Source organism: Epinephelus lanceolatus, chromosome 3, assembly GCF_041903045.1.
Source record: "Epinephelus lanceolatus isolate andai-2023 chromosome 3, ASM4190304v1, whole genome shotgun sequence".
Classification (NCBI taxonomy): Eukaryota; Metazoa; Chordata; class Actinopteri; order Perciformes; family Serranidae; genus Epinephelus; species Epinephelus lanceolatus.
Window position 1 is genome coordinate 22,754,517 of NC_135736.1, and position 20,665 is coordinate 22,775,181.

Here is a 20,665-nt window from a genome sequence, read left to right on the forward strand (position 1 = left end):
GGGCTGCGGGGTAAAGACACTGCCGGAGAATATTTCCTTATTCCTCTCCGCCCGGGCGCTCGGTTTGCTGCCGGAGCATCACCTCAGTCGTGCGGCGTAGAAAGCTACAAAAATAACTCGACCCGTTTAAACTTGTTCCCAATTGTTTAGGGTGTTTTTTCTGGGGGTTTTTTTGGGGGGGGAGTGCGGTGCTCGTTGGGAGAGCGCGTGAGGGGGGAGAAGCAGAAGGGAGAGGGTGAGTGAGGAAAAAGCAGAGAGGGAGAGTGTGTGGATATATGCGCGCGCGCGCGCGCGTGTGTGTGTGTGCGCGTTTTGATGTTATTTGTGACGGAATCCCCCCTTCAGTCTCCAAGAATCCGCGAGCGGCGCAAGGAGGAGGAGGAGGACAGGAGAGGAGGAGGAGGAGGCGCGCGGACCTGTCCACGAGCCCTCACTGCGGAACGCGCGGGGCTGCCGCTGGAGATTCCAAACCAACGGTTATTTTGGATTGTGGAGTCTGACTGATCCCCGCACCTCCACGGCTTCCTTCTTCCCCCTTTCCCCAGAGTCTGTCTCCGCCGCTGAATGGACTGTGTTTGACATCTTCACCGAGAGGAATACTACCTATCTACCGGGGGGTGAGGTGCTGGTGGAGGGGGGGAGGTCTTCAGAGGCAGACAGGTGGATTTATCCGTGTGGTGGTGTGTGTTTTTTGGAGGAGACTGGATGGAGGAGAAATTGATGGATTAATTTGACGGAGGAGAGTCGTATGTGATTCCCACTCCTGCCGAGGGCACCCGAATGGAGTAACAGGCTGCAATGTCATCTCCACCTGGCCGCCTGGAGAGATGTGTCACGGGAATGGGGTGAGTTGGCTTAATTAGTATGTTTTTTGGCTCAGCTTTGAACTAACTCCGTCCTCTCGGGGGTGACGCGGATATTGAGCAGCAATTGTCGGGGTTCAGTGGTTTAATATCTGCCGCACACTCACTCTCCTCTCAAAGTGGAGCAGAGGCGGGGTGGTGGGGTGGCTGCTGGTTTGTGTTCCTCTCTCCGCTCCTTCGTTCGTCCGAGTCCCCGACACACAACCTGCTGCATGCCCTACATAGACAAGCCCGGCACCGGAGAGAGGAGCGTGAGGGGAATATTCGCCAAGGAGCCACAGGCTGTTTTTAACGCGCTCTCTCTTTCTCTCCCCCTCTCTCTCTCTCTGTGACACACACACACACACACACACACACACACACACGGAGAGAGACACTACTATTTTGTCTTCCTCACCGTTCACCATCCTACCTTTGAATTTAACTTGTGTTTTCGTCACGCAGGCTCTCCATCCAATAAGCCCGTGTCCCAGCATCCCCAAAAGAGCCACACACACGCGCGCGCGCACTTGCGCTCCCATATATACACAAACACAGGCTATAAGATAACACCCGCGCGTGCACTCACGCGCAAGAGGCGCACGAACACACGCGCAGGCACTTGAAACGAGCTGGTGTTTGATATAATTCAAAATGTTAAAACGCTTATGAGTCACGAGGAATATAATGACATTGGGTAATAATGTTTATGGCTCATATATATATATAGGCACCAGCCTGTGGGCGCGCGTCCTTTTATAGAGCAAGAGTCAAATTCAACAAGTCTGCGCTTTTTTTGTAGGGGTGCAATGCAAAAAGCAAATAGCATTTTTTTATTTTCTTGTTTTCGCAGATCAAGTTTGAACACTTTTCCTCTGGTTTCACTGACGCTGTGAGAAGGAACCAAAATGCCAGTAAGCGGACAGGTCACGGTGGCTGCCTGCACGGGCCCTCAGACCACGGCAGTAAAACTCAACATTCATCGCACGGACTCCGAAGAAGAAGGCGCAAAAGCTCCGCGACCGCAAACCTGCAGCAGCCACGCTTTGTGACACCGAAGGTAAGGACCGCGGCCGGTAACGGCGATCAGGGGGGAGAAAGGCACCGTCAGAGCGGCTCAGGCAGGGCGCTGTGCGACGCTAAGCGGCGCTGTTGCATCACATTATCCCCGGCTACTGATGAGAGGCCGTGTAATGAATTCATATCTCAAATTACAGTTTTCAGGCTTTGAATGCAGTCACGTTGTAGAAACACATTTTCTTCCGTTTTCCTCCCGCTTCCCGTGCCAAGTCTGACACACGAAGTGTCTTTTCCTCCTCTCAGGGACATGGAAGCCATCACACACACAGATGTTACATGGGGGGTAACTATAAGGGTCTGACATGTCTGAGTATAGGGGCCTGACATGACAGATTATAAGGCCGTATTTCGCATAATTCTCCTTCAGACTAATCAGTCCTGGTGTCAAAGGAACAATCCCCATCGCTGATGCTAAATATTCTGTGTGTAAATTTATCATGATCATTTAGGGCAAATTATCATTCATGCCATGGCAGTCTCATTGTGCTGTTGTAGAGAACTGGGGAGGGAGACTGTGGATGTGCTCAGCAGTAGCCTATTTTCTTGAATAGTGGGATGACACAAAAGGAGATCAACTCTGTAGGGCATAAACGCAATAGAGTGGGAGCAGTGAATGTCGAGAGCTGTTGCTGTCTTCATTAATATAAATATCTTGTGCAAAGCTGCAATGAATTCTGGGTGTGATGTCATAACACCTTTAAACCTTAACAGTATTTTTTAGTAGGCCTACTTTCCTATTCGCTTTCCTTTTGTTGTCATCACTCCAGAAAGTGTTTCTTGCTCAGTTGGGCATTGTATGTTTCATCTCTCGCAGCCTGATATTAACCAACTACTGAAACAAAGCCAAACAGGAAAAGCATAGAAATGAAAAATTCTCAGTGATGCGATGCATACCATATTCTCAGTCCCATTTTGGCTCCAGCATGACATAGTGTTGAAATTATGTCGAGATGCATCTCACTGAGCTGTTCACTGAACCATCCCTATTGTTGGCAAAGCAGGTACTGTAGTTCAGAACTCACTGTCTTGAAGCAGCTTGTCAGTGTATCAGATGTGAGCCTGCGTTGTGCTGTTTCTCTGCTGTGAAAGCTATTTAATCCCTCACATTAAATGTGCTGTTGTCAACATGTTATTGTGCTACCTTTAACAAGAAGGCCCTCTTGAGATTATTTCGATGGCACCTAAGGGGAACTGGTGATACTCACACAGATGTTACGTTTTTGTTGCCATGCTGGTAACAAAATCCAAAAGTTGCATGTCTTTCATATGGTTCTACAAGATAAAATTTAATTTAATAGCGTATTTAGCAACGTTTCCTTCAGATAACAGGCTGCAAAAGGTGAGCAGTCAGACCGCTCTGTGTCATCCTGGTCTCAGTGTTTTGGTTTTTTAATTGTGTGCAAGACATTTTTAGAGCAAGAACCCAAAATTAGCCCCAAATCTACATATGCCTGCAAGTGGGGAAAGGTTCAGAGAGCATTTATGCAGAAGAGTTTTTACCTCTGTTGAACTGTTAGTGTAACTAAAAATGTTGCAATTATTACCATGCGTTTACTGTAAAATATTCTCAAAGAATAGCTTGTCAACAAATAACTTAACCTTAAAATTGTCTGTTTTATCATAACATGTAATTACTGGGAATATTGCTTTTTCAGGTCATTTCATAGTACTGGATTTGTTGTTTTTCATTGCTCAGTTTAAGGCATTTGAGTCACAAACACTAGAATAATACCTACTCCGAATCATATCCTCTCCTTTTTTTTTCTCCTCCCTTTTCCATGAATGTATAGATATTATAGGTAGGAGTACACAAACAAGATTGCAACCTAGAGCTTATGAAGAATAATTATAAAGACGCTTAAAAAAGAGAAAAGCCAAAGAACCTGTGGGTGGAATATGCACCTTCCTGCCCTGCATTGTAGCTGTATTTGTCCTGAAGGAGGTATTGACATATCCTGAGATAAGAGCTACAGCAAATAATCCCCTTATCTGCACGGTATTTTTGGTTGGAGCTCACTATCCACTGAAGTTGACAAACTGCATGTTTGAAAATAAGGTTCCTGGTGATGTGGTTCTGCCTCGAACATTAACAGCCAAACCGTGTGCAGCCACCAAGCCTCTGGCATGGCCTTTAGCTTCAGCTGTCATCTGCTGAGTGAGTGCTTTCTTTAAAGTCAATTAAACCTGCCACTGTGCCTTTGCTGCGTTGCACCAGTTAATCTTGTCCTGACAACGTCCACTGCCAAAATTTGGTTACATTTGACTTTCAGTGGCAAATAAATTGAGCACATTTTCCTGTCCACTGTTAGGAGATAGTAAAAATGGTTGTCCTGCCTCCACATTTATGTCTATGTACATACAATCACAGGTCAAATAAGGCTTGAGACGATGAAAATGAGCGTTTTCATTTTCCTGTTCCTAGCAATTACCAGTGAAAAGGACTGAGTGACATATGATAATGAGTCATTTGACCCCCGCTGATCTTCTGTATATTGATGTGTGATAGTGCAGTCTCAGACACAAGTTAATAACCCAAAAGCCTCTTAAGAACGTGCTCTGTTTAATCATTTAATCAAAACACAGTTGGTGGTCTCATTTAATGAGTTAGTGAGCCATAGTGATATTAAGTAGGGTTTGACTAATACAGGTTTTTGAACTGATATTTTTAGAATGAAGTAGGGCAGTAGTTGATGTTTAGTGACCTGACCAGTTTGTCCCTTAAAACACAAGTATTCAGTGTGTTGCATAATTTGAATGTAGAAAATTCTGTGTTGCAATGAATGAGTAGTTGTTCTTTAATTATCAGGTAACATCCACCTATTCAATAGTAAAAAAAAAAACCAAAACATCAAAAGATGCTGGCTTGAAATTCATAACCAAGATTTAAAAAACAAAACAAAAACAAAACAACCCCACAACAAACTCCACCATATTTACTGTTGTACTGAGCGATGGCTTCAGCCTCATAGTCCTGCATCTTGCATCTGGCTACTAACACTAACACTGTCTTGGTTAGCAGTTTGTCATTTAAGGGCCATACAACTAAATGTTTATTGGTAGTATACGCCTGCATCAGTGTATCTTTAATGGTTTGTTAAGTGTTTCTTCAGCTCAAGATTCCAGATAAGTCTTATCCAGTTCCAGCCCAACTTTACTGATAAGATTTAAGAAATCAAATTGGAACAAATCTGAAAATGAGGTTTTTCCAAACCTGAAAAATAATAATCGTCGTTGCTCAGGCCAGGAATTTGGAAATCAAATCCTACTTTTAATAAATCTCAGAACTCATATCTGTGTTTCTCATGACTCAAGGGCAGATGGTTTTGATGCTGAAAATCAGGATAATCTTGATCCTACTTGAGAGGTGGTTTAAGGGAGGATTTAGAGGCATGAAAAGCATGACAGAGCTGTAACCAAGAAATTGCCACCTATACATCTTGAGTATGAATTAAAAGCAGTATTTCATGTTTTTTATCTTATTGAACAAATCTGTCAAAACAGTGGCAAATCCCAGATGCCTGTGTTTGAGATGGATGGACCAGCTGGATGGCTGATGGTTAAAATGGCTTTTTGAACGTTTATGAGGGTGTTTGAATTCATGTTGTTGTGACGGTTATATATATCATATTTACTGTTTTCAATGTAACACCTTGCATAATAGCGGTTTTTGTTTGGCTTATGTTGGCCATTCAATGAAACTTTTTAAATGTTTCCTTTAGGATCTTTAGAAACAGTCTTTTATACCATTTTCATTTTGTTCACATTGATCGTTTTTGACCTGGCAGAATGCTATTAGTGATGACATTATTTGTTTAACAGATACTGAGATAAAGGTTAAAGGGATGTTAAGTAATTTATGGCTTGTATTGAGCTGTATTGGCAGCCAGTCAGGCCTCCGACAAAATCTATTGAACATTTCAATTGCATTGCTAGGCAACAGCTTGGGTCCATGTTTGCTTCCTGTCAGCTGGTATCATTCACATACACTGCCAAACATACCAACAGCAAATATAAAGGGACCTACTGAGGCCCTAGCTACATGTATGCAGATGTTTTTGTAAACATATATTTTTCTCCGTGTTATGGCCTTTCGTCAATACCCAAACGTAGTTTAAGGTCTTTAAAATGGAGATTTTTTTGAAAAAGCGTTTTCAAAGGTAGGAGTTTTCAAAACTCGGGTTACTTTCTATCCATGTGGACATGTAAAACCAACCGCTTTGGAAATAATGACATCATCTCCTCAATCAGCACATGCCCATTGTTTCTGTGTGTAAACAGTATGCACTAGAAACAATAACAACAACGGTGGACTACTGGATTATTTAAGTTTGTTTAAGTTGCTGGGTCTAATGATTACTTTACACTTAAACTAAGTACTGCTGCACAACTTCATGAACGAACAGAGCCATCTGCTGTGCCCAGTGGTATGTGGTCAAACTCAGCATCCGCAGTTTAAAGTCTGCCAGAAACAAAGGTTTTGGATCAGGGCTAGTCAAACTAGTAGATAGTGGGACAATATCCAGGGTGGCATTGTTGTCGATGAGAAATGGAAAGCAAACTTTCACATGTACAGAGCATCACTCATATGTTTAAAGGGCCAGTGTGTAATATTTGGCATGGTTTATTGTCAATCTGAATCTGAATCTGAATATTCTACCCATTAATATGTTTATACAAGTGTATAATCACTATAAAAAAAAATTCGTTTGGTTTTTGTAGCCTTATAATTATGCTTTTATATATATATATATATATATATATATATATATATATATATATATATATATATATATATATATAGCAAGGGCCTTGCTTTAGAGAGGTCGCCATCTTGCGCCGCCATGTATGTACGGCAGACCAAGCAGACAATCCAGCCAGCCGGAGAACGTGTTTCGCGTGTATAAATAAACCAACGAAGACAGCGGAAGGAAGGAAGAAGGAGGAGGAAACAGCAGAGAGTGTTAGTAGTTTGTCGATAGAGAGTAGTGAAAAGTTTTTTTAGTTATAAAGTTTGCGAATGGACCACACTTACCATGCAACAGGAGAGAATGAACCCGAACCGTCATCTGCGAGGAAAAGAAGACGCAACTTCACTCCTTGTGATGCACTCTCTGCGGCGCTTTTCCTCCTGATGATATATCTCCCCAACGATGGTAGCAGTAGCACCGAATCCCATTCTGTGCATTCAGCCTCTCTTCTCGCCTGCTCAGCATCAAACACATGGATTTCCTCATCTGTATGCTCCGGCTCAAACAGGTATGGCTCTGGGTCTGTGTCTACAAGAAACTCTTCAAAATCGCGTTCAAAGTCGTCCATTGCAGCTACTATAGTCCGGAGATGTTGCTAGGCTAAATAAACAGCTGAGCTCTGTTTACCGGCTACGCTGTCAGTCAGTGTGTGTGGGCTGGAAATTGGTGGAGCAGAGAGGGGAGGGGGGTCCCTATTCAGTATGGTAAACGAGTATGTGTGTATGGAGTGTGTCTGTTACACTAGAAGAGTCAGAGTTTGGGACGGAGTCTTTTACCCCCTGGAGTGTTACCGGAGTTTTTGGAGTGCTCAAATAAATGGGCCTTTTTCCCGAACGCTCCTCTGGTCTCCTGCTCATGAGGGATTCATTACAATATCGTAACATGGTTTAGATTTCTAAATAAACATTCACCTCATCGCTAGATAGACCTACTCCTGAAAAACTCGTGCACGCGCAAGGCTTTTTGTCCCTACGAGGCCACCGTCATTTACCCGACGGGAGGGGTGAGTGAGTGAGCCCTGCAATCTAGAATTTGACCACTGATGTCACTGTTTTCAACCCATTTTACACACTGGCCCTTTAAGTGAGCTCCTGCATCCTTATATCAAAGAGGAATCAACAGTGATGAGATCTCAAGTAGGTGTTTTGAAAACAGTAACGTTAGCAGTAGTCTTAAGTACCTTTGTAACACATGTGGAGACTGGGAAAAATGCTAACGCCAGCAAGCGTTAGGGTTCGTTTTTGTGTTCTAGTGTGGACGGACATATTTCGTAAAACGAAGATTGTGTGGACAGAATTATTTTATAAAACGGAGGGGGAAAAAATATATGTACAAATGTAGTCAGGCCTTAGAATGTTTATGTTGTCAAATTGGAAATGGTCTAGACTCTGCCACAGCTCACAGTGACTTACGATGAATGTGACAGTCACAGTTTTGCAGCAAAAACTGAAAGTTAACTTATTCGGGGAAAGAAGAAATAAAGAAGATGGAATAAAATAATGTTAAATCGATACTGTTAAGGCTTTCGCCTTATTGGCTTGAGAACCAAATGTGTTCTCAGGTTTGCTTATAGTCCTTGTCCACTGTCTCTAAACAGTGTAATACACAGGCACAAAACCAACACATTCTCACTCCGACCTCATCACATATTGTTGTTTGGTCATGAACTTTTCATGTCCAGATACGATGTGCAAGGTACCCTGGGTGCGTTGGTTGTTGATGTTCTGGGACACTGTGTCAAGTTCTGCCTGTTACATGCATTGTCTTCTTTTAAGATCCACTTCCATTTTCACTGGAAATTTAACAAATTTTACATATAGTCTCTTTCAAAATAAACCCACTACGTCGGCACAACACCACAAATTGATGTTTTTTTTTCCTTCAACAACAAACACATGTGGTTGGGTTCAGGCAATAAACACATTTTTTGTTGGTTTCTGACACCACTAGTCACTGTCCAAGCGTCAGATTTCAACGACTTCGGAGTGAGAACAGGCTCGTAAAATACTTAAAGTTCTCTTTACTGACCAAAAGTGCTTGGTTAAGGTTAGAGATCACAGCAAATGAAGAGTCTTTATAGTTACATTCATTGAGTTTTTTGGCCACTTGATGGCAGAATAGCAAGCTGTAAACACAACATTTACATATTATCTATTCCCTGCACGTTGTTGCGATCGCAACAGTTAACACAGATTTGCCCAATCCTTGTGAATTCTGTATGACCTTGAAATTTGAAAAATCACTGCAACTTAACCACAAATTTAAAGAGTACGTATTGATTAGCTCAACCCCTCCTTACCCCGCTCTTTCTCTTAATCTCGCTGTTTACCATGAGATTACTGCTGCAGGAGTGTAAGCTTCGTGCCTAGAACAAAGTCATTCACACAGTTACAGTCACAACTGTTATCATCACATGGCCAACGTTGTAGAATTGTTATTAATGCACTTAATGACAGAGTTCAGCTGTTTCTGTGTCATTGCATTGTTATTGGGACTGTCTCATGGCTTGTTGTCGGATTTTGGCTGCTGCTATGTAAGCTCATGCTAACCAGGCAGAGTGAGCAGGAGGAGAGTAGCTCATGGAGACGGTCATTCAGCAATGCGCTAAACAACAGCAACAGTTGCCTCTTGGCGATCAGCTATTAAATGCTCATAATAATACACTTCGAATCCAAGACATTATCACAACTGTTTGTTAATTTTCACTTGCCCCTGCAATTTTAGTACAAAATAAGTCCCAAAACTTTGCAACATGCGTTGCAATTTTTTAGAAAAACAGTCATGAAATCAGACATTTCAGACCGCAGCAATCCCAAAAACAGTCCAAAAAAAATCTGATTATCTGACTGATTATCACTTTATAAAGTTGCTATGGCAGATGCTTTAAAAAACAGCTTATTTACACATCTAGCAGACATGAAGCAACATCAGCATTCATTAGAGATGTGTCCCTAGCTACGTAATGAATATAAGTCCTTCTAGCTGTGTTTTGGTCTCTGTCAACTCCTGAGTGAAAAATCTGGCTCTTTAGCTGCTAAATGCTCTACTGTGTTTATTCGCTAGTGTCTAACTGCGGTGTATTGCGGAGCAGGTAGAGCATATTGTGTTCATCAGCGCTTTCTCACTTAAAACAGCTGCCTATTGTGCCTGGAAACAAGGTTGATGAGAGTGAGGAACCAAAACAATAAATCTGCGGGCCAAAAACTAAAACAATGACAGACTGAAGCACTCCATAGAGCTGAGAGGAACTGCAGAGCAGGTGATAAATTCTCTGTGTTTTCATCATACAAGCAGCACTTTCAACATTATATCTACAATAGGGATTTGATCCATTATTAATATAAAAATCTTGATTAGTGGGGCTTTAAAATCCCCATGATTCTTTTTAAAAGTAAATAATAATCTCATTGATAGTCAGTGGTCATTGTTTAAAAGAAAGATGCACAGATGTGCTCTCCTTTGATGTCAGTATTCATCTTTCAGGAGAAAGCTTAAGGCTTTCAAGATGGTGGATGTTTCATTTTGGATTGTAACCCCCCACTGTGTCTCTTTGAATAGTGTGCTTTTGAATTAGCTTGATTAGTATTAAACACAACATGTGGCTTTGAGACTGAGAACATTTTCAGCTTCATAGGAGGCTTTAGCTGTTACCTTAAATGATGGCTTTTACACTTTGTCTGTCTGAGGGTTTTTCGAAGCTCAAAAAGAGGCTTAGGAGGTGTCTAAGTGCGGCCAGTCTGGCCCTGTCATTTTGGCCAACTTAACACCCAAAACCCATATTCCAATTTTATGCTTTTACAGACACCAGAGTTTGGCTCAGACTGATATAACGCTGTCCTAGTTAAGACATTCTTTAGCATTTTAAATCCAATTTGATTCAGTTTTCCACGGCTACGAGGAACAGATCAGTCACATAAATGTATCAGTACTATTTCACCACTTTATTTGTCTCCAGCAGAGATCGTTGTGAGTGGTCTCACTGATTCCAGGGAAGATGGTTTCCACTTAATTTCATGTTATACATATGTTCAGGCATAATTAGCTCAACGTGGTCCCAAGATGATTAATGCATTTTTACAATGAATCAGACAATATTATACCAGAGGACATAACACATGTAGGGCAGGGATTTCTTTAAACAAGGCACTATGGAGCTGTACAATAATATACTACATCATTCTGCTTCCAAAAGAGGGAGTAAAAAGAATACTTATTGTAATTCTCTTGATAAGCCAGCAGCTTCAATACCAAAAAGAAAGTCTGGCAATGTGTGCTCAGCAAGTGCTAACTGTGCCAATGATGTTAAGTCCATAAGGAATTTCATCATTCAGCTTCAGAACAAGTAAAATGGCTTTATTATCTTCCCCATATTGTTTTTGTTATGAAAACAGAAGTTCCTCAAATACACATTGAATTGAATTACATTTTTTAAATAATTGTACTAATTAAGTGTGTGAGTTAACCAATTGAAAGTCTTCTTTTTAAACAGTTTAGTGTCATGCAGAAAAGATACAGGCTGAAAACATGTTTTGTTAGTCGTCATGTGTTTTACATTGGCTAGCAGACATTTTGGTGGAGTTGAAACGAAAGTTGAAACGAAACCCCTACTGTGTGCATGTATATGTGTGTGTGTGTGTGTGTGTGTGTGTGTGTTTTCTTTCAGTTGTAGTTTTTCATGATGCATTGAGCTGGTTATTTTCAAATTGCCAATTCAAAGATTTTTTTTTTTTAGTTGTTTTTGGAGCTGTATCAAGAAATGCCCCTTTACTTTTCAAGCCCTCGGGGTTGTGCTTCTATTTGCTGCAAGACACAAGTAAATACCACGTTTCAACAAAGTGGCCCATTCACATCATGAAAGCTGCTGACAGGCTGCAAACGCCAAAAAAGTGTCTGCAGGCGCCCTTATGCTTCCGCATTTTTGGGCCCATAGAACATGTGCACCAGAGTCCTTTTTTGTCAGTGCTGATTGAGAGTATGCATGTTTGAGACTTCCTCCGATTGAATTGGCTGGCTTCCTGCTGGCACACATTAATGAAATATTTTTAAGATATGGCTCTTCCAGACTTTCCAAATTATTAGACCGATGGATCAAAATCACTTAAGGATGTTTGCAATGCTCGAAAATATTAATTCATCATTTTACTGCCACTCCTGTCCTAAAGAATGTTGGAAAGATTCTTTTTGGGCCAATGTGCATCTTGTTAACTGTCTTTAAGTGTCATGCTGTCTCTGTACTTTTATCATGCAAATAAGAACATTATGCAAATTAGGTGGGTGGAGCAGGCAAACCTCTCAGCAAACATGCCTCCAAATGTGCTCTTGGCAATGTGATGGCACTCCAAGGTAGTGTTGTTAAAAAAAAAAGTACTCATCATCCACATTATCAGTACACATTACCAGCTGCACTTTCACACTCTCTCCCATTGTTAAAGCTTAAAACATTCTGCTGTTTTCTGCTATTAACCAAGAAAATAAAAGTCATTGTTGTCATGTTATACCCTTTATATTTATGCTTTAATAACAAAAATAATTAATTTAATGCCCTACATGATGTTGTATTGAAAATGCTATTGAATATCACTATCTTATAATGTGTTGATTTAAAGTAAGAATTTACTATATTGTGACAACACTACCCAAGGGCTGTACCTGAATCTTTTTTATTCAAATTGGATTTTGCGGGTCAATACAAAGATTTGACTTCTCTCTGTATAATGTCGGTAATTGCTCGTTTCCGTGTCTCCATGAAGCTAGCTGAAGCCTAGATTTTTCTGGGTTGTAGTAGAAAAGACATGGTTATCTTCATTATTTTACATGGTATTACTAGTACAGGTATAGACAGCATGTATTAAAGCCTTGTAAACAGACTTATTGCCCGCATTATATGCAACTTAACTTACTTTCATATAACTTGCAACTTACCTGTTTCAAGTGGTTTGCCATGGTTGATGTTGTTGAATGATAAGCAAATTCTTGCTGTTTGCATTTAACTTTGTTAGTTTTGTACTTCAGAAGTTTGAAATGTCACCATACTTCAGACTTTTTCTGAGACATGGTTATAGATAGCCTAGTTTACCAATCAGTTTGTCTTTGGTGGCTTTCAGATGGGTCTCAGCTTCATTACTGTGCCCTGATACTCATTGATTTCTACAGCTTCCAAAAGCACCCTTGCACTGTCGAGCAAAGTTAATTATGTTAGATTCAGATTTATAAGTCACCAGTCGCTGTGGGTCCCAGGGGTGTTTTTTCAGTGACAATCAGATGAGATTCAATTATATTGTCATTGCATAGGAACAACGAAACGCAGTTAGCATCTAACCAGAAGTAGTGCAAAAGAGGCAGTAAAGTTTAGTGCAGTGAAATGTGTGTATAATACTGAGGATATGAAAAAGGAAGGATATATACAGTATAAACAGTACTGACAGTCACTCCTCCACGACTTCCCTAAACATCTGGTCAGATCTGCACTAAACCCAGCGGTGCATGCAGGGCACAATGTGTCCAATCTGAAAGCTTCTTCAGATTTCAGCTTCATTCATCATGTCCGGCACTTTGTCATTGCCAAGGCCACACCCCCTTTCGTGGAAAAAAATGAGAGAAACACAAAAATGCTGGTAAGCTGTTGTGTAGCGGGTAAACCAAAGCTCTCACACTGAGTTGTGAGGCACATAAGCTATGTGAATATGTCAGTGTGGTAAATCGCTAAATGATGCTGATGACATTGGGCCCGTTTCCACCGCAGGAACTTAGGGGTAATTTTATGGGGCCGGGGCCGTTGGTGCGTGTCTCCACCACAGGAACCACCCCGGAAGGACAGAGTTCCGGAACTTTTACAGGGGCTAAACAAGTCCCTGCCTCGGAGTAGTTACTCAGAACGGACCCGAGAAACTCCTGGCTGGGGCTTGGGGACTATTTGGTGCTGACTGGATATACTCAAGGCGGGATGTGACGTTTTGTAATTAATAACATGGTTATCGTAGATTAGCTGGGCTAACCGTTAGCTGTTAGCGGTGTCTGTAATAACTCAATAAACGGTCCGTGAAAAAAATATTTTTCCAGCGGATATCTTAGTTACAACATGATTGAGCTAGCAAAGTAGTTTTGTGTTGCTATGTGTGGTATTTATTCAGTTTTGGGAAATCACGATGTCTAGAAAGCATCAGCTGACAGGAACAGCTAACAGCAGCAGCAAAGCTAACATCAGGACGTCATCTGTTAAAAGCCTCCCATTGTCGGATATGACATGAAACTACTCCAGTTAGCTCAATCATGTTGCAACTAAGACATCCGCTGGAAAAAATATTTTTTCCAGCGGTGTCTGACCAGAGTACAGACACCGCTAACGGCTAACGGCTAACGGCTAACGGCGTCCCATCAGTTACTCACCAGCACATATTGTTGTCATGGGACATCTTTTGTTTGGCAAGCACACTCGCTCTGCTAGAATATAACAACAGAACGAGGGGCGTTGGTGGCTTGGATAGAGCAGGCGCCTCATGTACAAGGCTTTGCTGCATGTCACCTCTCTGTCTTTCCCTTTCATGCTTCTCTGTCCTATCAATTAAAGGCTAAAATGCCCCAAAAAATATCTTTAAAAAACAAACAGAATGAAAAAACAGTACGTTTGACAGTTAAGTAAGACAGTTGACTGGACTCATCGACTTTCAAGAGGCAGTCCTTAGTCCGACTACACATTCTACGTGCATTTACACTTTGCAACCAATTAAAAAGGTGGCCTTTAACGTCGGCATGATACACTGCCGGTTGCCGTTATAGTTTAACTGTGCCCAGCATTGTCATGGGGAAATGTGGCGGGACAAGGACGAAAGTTAAGGCAGCAAAAGTCAGAAAGAGATGGGTGGGTTCAACAAACACCTACTTTCACCCAAGAGAGTAGTGTTTGCGTCCCATAAGATTCTAAAGCCAAACCCTGTTCTTTCTTTCCTAAACCTAATCACATGTTTTTGTTTCCTAAATCCAGCCATATGATTTTGTTGTTGAAGGAAAAATAAAACGTCAATTTGCAGTGTTGTACCGATGTAGTGAGTCTATTTTGAAAGAGACTGTATGTAAATGTTAGGTTTCTTGTGAAAACTAAGTGTCAATGCAAAACAATGCATGTAGCAGGCAGAACTTCACACGGTGTCCCAGAATGTCAACAACCAAAGCACCCAGGGTACGTTGCACGTCGTATGTGGACATGGAAACCAAACGTCAATATGTGATGGGATCAGAGTGAGAATGTGTTGCATATCCAGATACAGATGTCAATACCAGGTGCACATGGGGACTTACTGATCCCTTTGTCAGCCCTTGAAATGGCCAATTAGCTAGCTACAAACCCAGCCAGGTCAACCATGTAAATGTGTTACCTTTCTTTGCTGGCCTGTACGTGTGTTCATGCTTGTAGACACTGTGGCTAGCAAGCTAAGGATTGCTGCCATACATCTGTGGCTCCTTTATGTCCGTGTCATAGCATGTTGTCAGCCTGTCACTCCCAATCACAGTCATGCCTCTATAGGAGAATTATGTTTGTGTTTAATGCAAATGTGGTTTAAAATAAAATGTTTTGATAAGGTAAATTCAAATATTTTTCCACCTACACAGATGAATATCCAGGAGCACACCAACAGGTAGATGTACATGGGCATCCCTATTTTTGGAAAGGTTGTTTCAGAGTTGTTTCTTCCAAAGAAAGGAATGTTTTCAAATTTAAGCTGTTTTATATATTATTGATTTGGTAAAAGTGATCCTTGCTTTTATCTCCTCTCACTTAGACCGCTGTAACTCTGCGTTATTGCCTCAGTCAAAGGTCCCTCTCTTGTCTCCAATTTGTACAAACACAGCACCTAGGAGACTTCCTGGAGCACTGACTCTACCTTTATTGATTCTGCTGTTGGTTTTTGTGTGTGTGTTATTTATTCGTTTGGGAAGCAAAGTATACCTGTGATTTTGAAAAGTGCTTTTTAAAAATTGTTATTACTTCAATTATGTAATTGTAGATCAAGCACTAAATCTGTAAGATAGTAATTACATTTTTGAAAGCCCAAGCACTGATTTAAGTGGTGCACAGTGGTGCTTAAGCAGATTTTTTTCACTCCCACCCAAGTGCACCAATTTTCGGAGGATATGCGGCTTACCTTGGAGAGACACACACAGATTTGATAAATATGTAAACAAAAAACAGAAACCTTCAATATGTGCAGCAGGTTTTCTAATGTAAAGCACAACATTTGCATTCCAATAAACGCCCATAAAGTACAACATGATAATCAATTAAAGTGAGGTATGACAAACCCGAAAACAACAAATTACATTGCAGTTGAAAATGTGCTTCTGATTATTTGGTATATTAAAAACATATTGACAGCAAAGCAGGCAAGGTATATTATATTATATGTGTACTCAACTGGCATCATCACATAAAATGATACGACTATCTGCTGGGAAATCTTCAACATGTGGTCATTTTTACCAGATTTCCACATTAATAGGACCTCATTCACTCCATGATTTAGTGTCAGCGTCTAGTCAGTTTATATTGTTTTTTTCTACATGATCTCGTTGAGAACTCTGCCAGGCAGCAAGATGCAGAGGCCAAAAATATTCCCAAAGCATCCGCAAATCATCCAAAATATATTACTCCAGGTATTATGCTCCATTCCACGCTGGCGACAGGTGCTGTCTTAGCCAGACGGGGCATCTGGTGATGTGGGAACATTTGAAGCCTGTGTCTCCACCTGCCAAGTGCAGTTTTTAATGGCAATAAGCAACACATCAAAAAACATATGTTGACCAGACAGTGGTGCCCACAGATGTATGATGAAAGATAGATCCCATGTTAGATGCGTTTGAAAAGCTGCCATCATATGTATGCTTTGACCAGGAACATCAATTATTTTATAGCATAATATTTCAGACATTGAATCTGTAAAACTGCTGGCTTCATCTCTGTGTTAAAGTAATGGGTATTTTTGGATTAAAACATACAGTAGGTCCGCTTTACACTTTATTTAAACATGACAGGACCACGATGTGTTGTCACTGCTAGAGAACAATGATGAGACAGTAATGTTCGGGTCTCTCACAGGCTTCATCAGCAATGGATTTTAAAACGTACTTTGGTGTTGAAATCTTAAATAATGACCACTGTGAGCACGAGGGATGCTTGCCCCCACTTATCAGTAGTAAATTCCCAATTATGTTTTCAAATCAGCTTCACTGTTTATTAGACATATGTGTCCTGCTGCCTATTGACAGGTGAAAATATAGTGAAGAAGACAGGTCTGATGATTACTCTGATTGTAGGAGTCAAATTTTTTACCCTCTTTTACCCCTCTCCATGAGGTACGAGTGGGTGATGTGAAGATATATATCCTAGATGATACAAATTTGTCTACGGTCTACTGAGATGTCGCCATAATGTTTATCCCATGTTATATAACCCTATAATATCTCTAGTTTTATCAGGCAAGCGTGACCAGTGATAAAGCTCAATGAGCCGATCTGCTTTATGGCAATATTAGATTTTTACATGATTTTCCCATTAATGTGTTGAAGTATTTGTCAGCTATTTAACTCAGTAGATTAGTCTAATATTTTGACTATGTTATTGTTATTTATTGTTATGTTATGTATTTTGACATAACTATGTTATGATATTTATCAATATCATATACCATGATAAAGTACCTATTAGGAAAATAGGAGCAAAAATGTATCATACAGACTAAAATAATATGAGAATAATATCCTCTTAAAATCCTGAAATTGGCTCATTCACCATCCTTTGCAGTTTATTAAATTGCTTCAGTTTTCTTTGTGCATAAGAGATGATAATTAAGTGAGAAAAAAACTTAGAACAAGACGAGTACTGAACCTTCTGCTGCTGTAGCTTTTGTTACAAGGTCCAACTTAGGATCGCTGTCGTGACTAAAAGGGATTCTGGAGCTTTTTCAAACATGAAAGTGACATGTAAAACTGGCAGCCCATTTACGTGATATTGTGCATGTCTGAAGGGGGCTTGAGCAGAAAAAACATGAAAGGGAAAAGAACATGCTACATGGACGGTGTTTTGTCATGGAAAGGTATTTTTAAAGCAGCTAAGTACTGTAGTCGTGTTAGTCCCAAGTCTTCCATGTCTGGCATTAGGTAAGAACAGGACCAGCTCAGATGCCCATTATTTCATTCACTCACAATTAGCTGTTTGTCATTCTACATGTGTCGGGCTTGAGAGGCGTCATATCAGTACTTTTATTTCCTTAACTTATTACAGCAATATGTGGTCTTCAGAGAAATTTGGTGAATTAATAAATGTCTTCACGTTCATCAATAATAGATTGTTCAAGAGAGCGGTGCACTTGTCATGCATTAAAATAAGTACAGATTCAGTTTTTTTGGTTAAATATTGAACAGAGGATTTATTCCATCATTACATGAGACTGTCTAACAAGGCTTACCAATGATTGTCTACAACCGTCGTGTGTCATTTTAATGTTTCAGGTCCTTTCAATAATTGAGAGCGAGAAAAATCACATTGTATATTCATAAGGACAGCCAAGTCTTAGCTCATCACACTGTGCTGTGTTCTTGTAACCCTGGTGCTCATACAGTGTGGGGTCAACTACCCCTTTTGAATTAATACATGTTTATAGCAGTGGTTTGACATGTTTACAACAAATCCTTCAAACTTGTTAAAAGAATTCTTGGACCTACTATCTGGTTAGTTTCATCCATTTACCTTGCCACTGCACCTATTAATGCAAGGTCCTTGGCTAAAACATTTGTTAGGTTATATCATTATTATACATGCAAATATTCACACCTTTTAATCCTCCTTCACATTCTGAATACAGTTAAGTGCTATTCTAATGTAGGATCTAATGGAGCTTATCAAACTACCTCATAATATGGCCTCTCTCCATCTCGCCAAGGTCAGAACTAGCCTGCCTGAATGACTATACACTTCCCCACCTTGGCACAGCTTCATAATAACTTTATTTTCATGCCCTTTCTTCCCTTTTCTTGCCCCACCCTCACCTTTTGCCTTTTAGTTCCCTCCGCAGGGGTTGTGTATTTCTCTTGCTTCACATCCTGCTGCACAAAAACATAAATACCCTCAAAGTCAAACACATAGACACCCAGATATAGACATGCACACAAACACGGTTACAAAAACACACAATGCCGTCCCCGGATGATTGAGGGAGTGTGTCCTTTCTAGTGTTTGGCATTGTCCTTCTTTATTCATATTTATTACCAATGAAATATGAATGACGAAACTCATACGGACATTTTCTGTTCCCCTGGTTCCACACGTACCACAAACATGCAAAAAATAAAATAAAAAATAGCACTGGCCAAAAGTGTGTCCCCCAAACACATGTACACACATTTCTCCGCATTGCTGAAATTTTGATGTGGAAAAAGGCTGTTGGGCTGTTAAAAGACTGTCTAGCAGGAAGGCGGTTTTTATCGAGGACAAGCAGGAAGGCACTTGGAACTTACATCAATGTTAAACAAATAAAAATGTGATATTTCAAACAAGACCTTTCCACCATATTCTGCTGTCAAATAAAGACAACAAACATTTGTGTTTTGCAATTCAGTGTCTGGGTGGGTGGATAATGATGCACACTGCGCGTTAGTAAGTGCAGAGCAATCTCTGGAAAATACAAACCCTGGTCTACCCAGGTCAGAAAAAGCATATTTAAGTATATGATGTGAAAGTGCACCTGTATTAAGATTACTCAGAGCGGATGCACTGAAATTGCTTTGAATTGAAACCAATTTCTTATTTTATTTAGTAAATATAGTAGAGGTAAAAGGGCATTAGTGTTAAGATCGTGAATAATTATGGACGATGTTGTGTTTGTTTCTCGGTTGCTAAAATTTCCATATCTAAGTGTACTGTTGTTGTGCCTTCAAATTAAACATGAAAATTGTAGCTTGTTCTGGTATAATATTGAAAAATATGTCCGCAAAAGTGCAGGGAGTCATTTGATTCAATATCAGATGTTTGTGGTATTTGGTTTGGTTTTTTTGACAACCTTTCTCAAACATTTATAAAATGCATCTCAGGGAAAGAACAATGAAGTCCTTATGAAGACTTATTTCTGTCGTTGTCCCTGGTGCTAACACAGTTCACCAACCGTCATTAAGATAGAGACAGACATTTAATGCCCAACATTAAGAAAAGAGACTCAAGAATTAGGAAAATGTTAACAATGTATTGTTTCAGGAAGCAGACATGGTAAAAAGTACCATGGACACCCTTGAAAGAAATCGCATGAAAGACATCTTTATGTTTGTCACAGTTCAAGTATAAAAGTAAAACAGAAAAATCACAGTATCAAAATTCTATTAGGGAGTAATAGTCTTTGCATACCTTGGGAGCACGTCTATGTAAAATCCTATATTTAATTGAATATGACATGTTCGGTCCTCCACTGGAAGCCTGCAAAGCGCTAAGAACTGACACCTGCCAACATTATTCCAAGCTCTTAGCCTCTAACCAGCTTGTCTTGTCTTGTCTTGCTTAAGGTTTATGTTTTAAGGTTTTTGAGAGGGTGCATGGATACATGGATTAATAGCATAGTTAAAATAATGATCAATCAATCAAAGAAATCAATAACTCCCTCCAAACTGTTAGGCTGTCTGCCTGTTAAATAACAATATCTTGTTTTCTATTCCTACACATGTTACATACAAAGATGTGGTGCTGAGTAACTAGTAAAGCAATGTCATTATATTCATTCAGTCATGTTAAGTAATTGATTTAGTTTTTAAGTAATTTGCCCAGCACTGGTGGCAATGTCCTGTTGACGTCCTTTTCAGTTGACAAACAAAAATATAAATGCAAAGGTTGTTATTTCTGTAAATTGACTTACAACAACTTGTAGAGCTGCATCAATTTCAACCACACTATCACCACATTTTCTGTTGTTATTTTTTTCCAATGTAGCTAAGTAGCCAGCTATGTAGGAGGATTACAGC

General features: G+C 40.3%; 1 protein-coding gene across 1 annotated transcript in view; it reads left to right on the forward strand.

The window, feature by feature from the left end:
- The first annotated feature begins 444 nt into the window (after positions 1 to 444).
- grin2ab (glutamate receptor, ionotropic, N-methyl D-aspartate 2A, b) overlaps positions 445 to 20,665 on the forward strand; it is a 118,800-nt gene continuing 98,579 nt past the window's right edge. The window contains exons 1-2 of the mRNA XM_078166151.1: positions 445 to 845; positions 1,696 to 1,902. Coding sequence (XP_078022277.1) covers positions 828 to 845; positions 1,696 to 1,902 — 225 coding nt within the window. The 5' untranslated portion in view covers positions 445 to 827. The remainder of the gene's footprint in view (positions 846 to 1,695; positions 1,903 to 20,665) is intronic.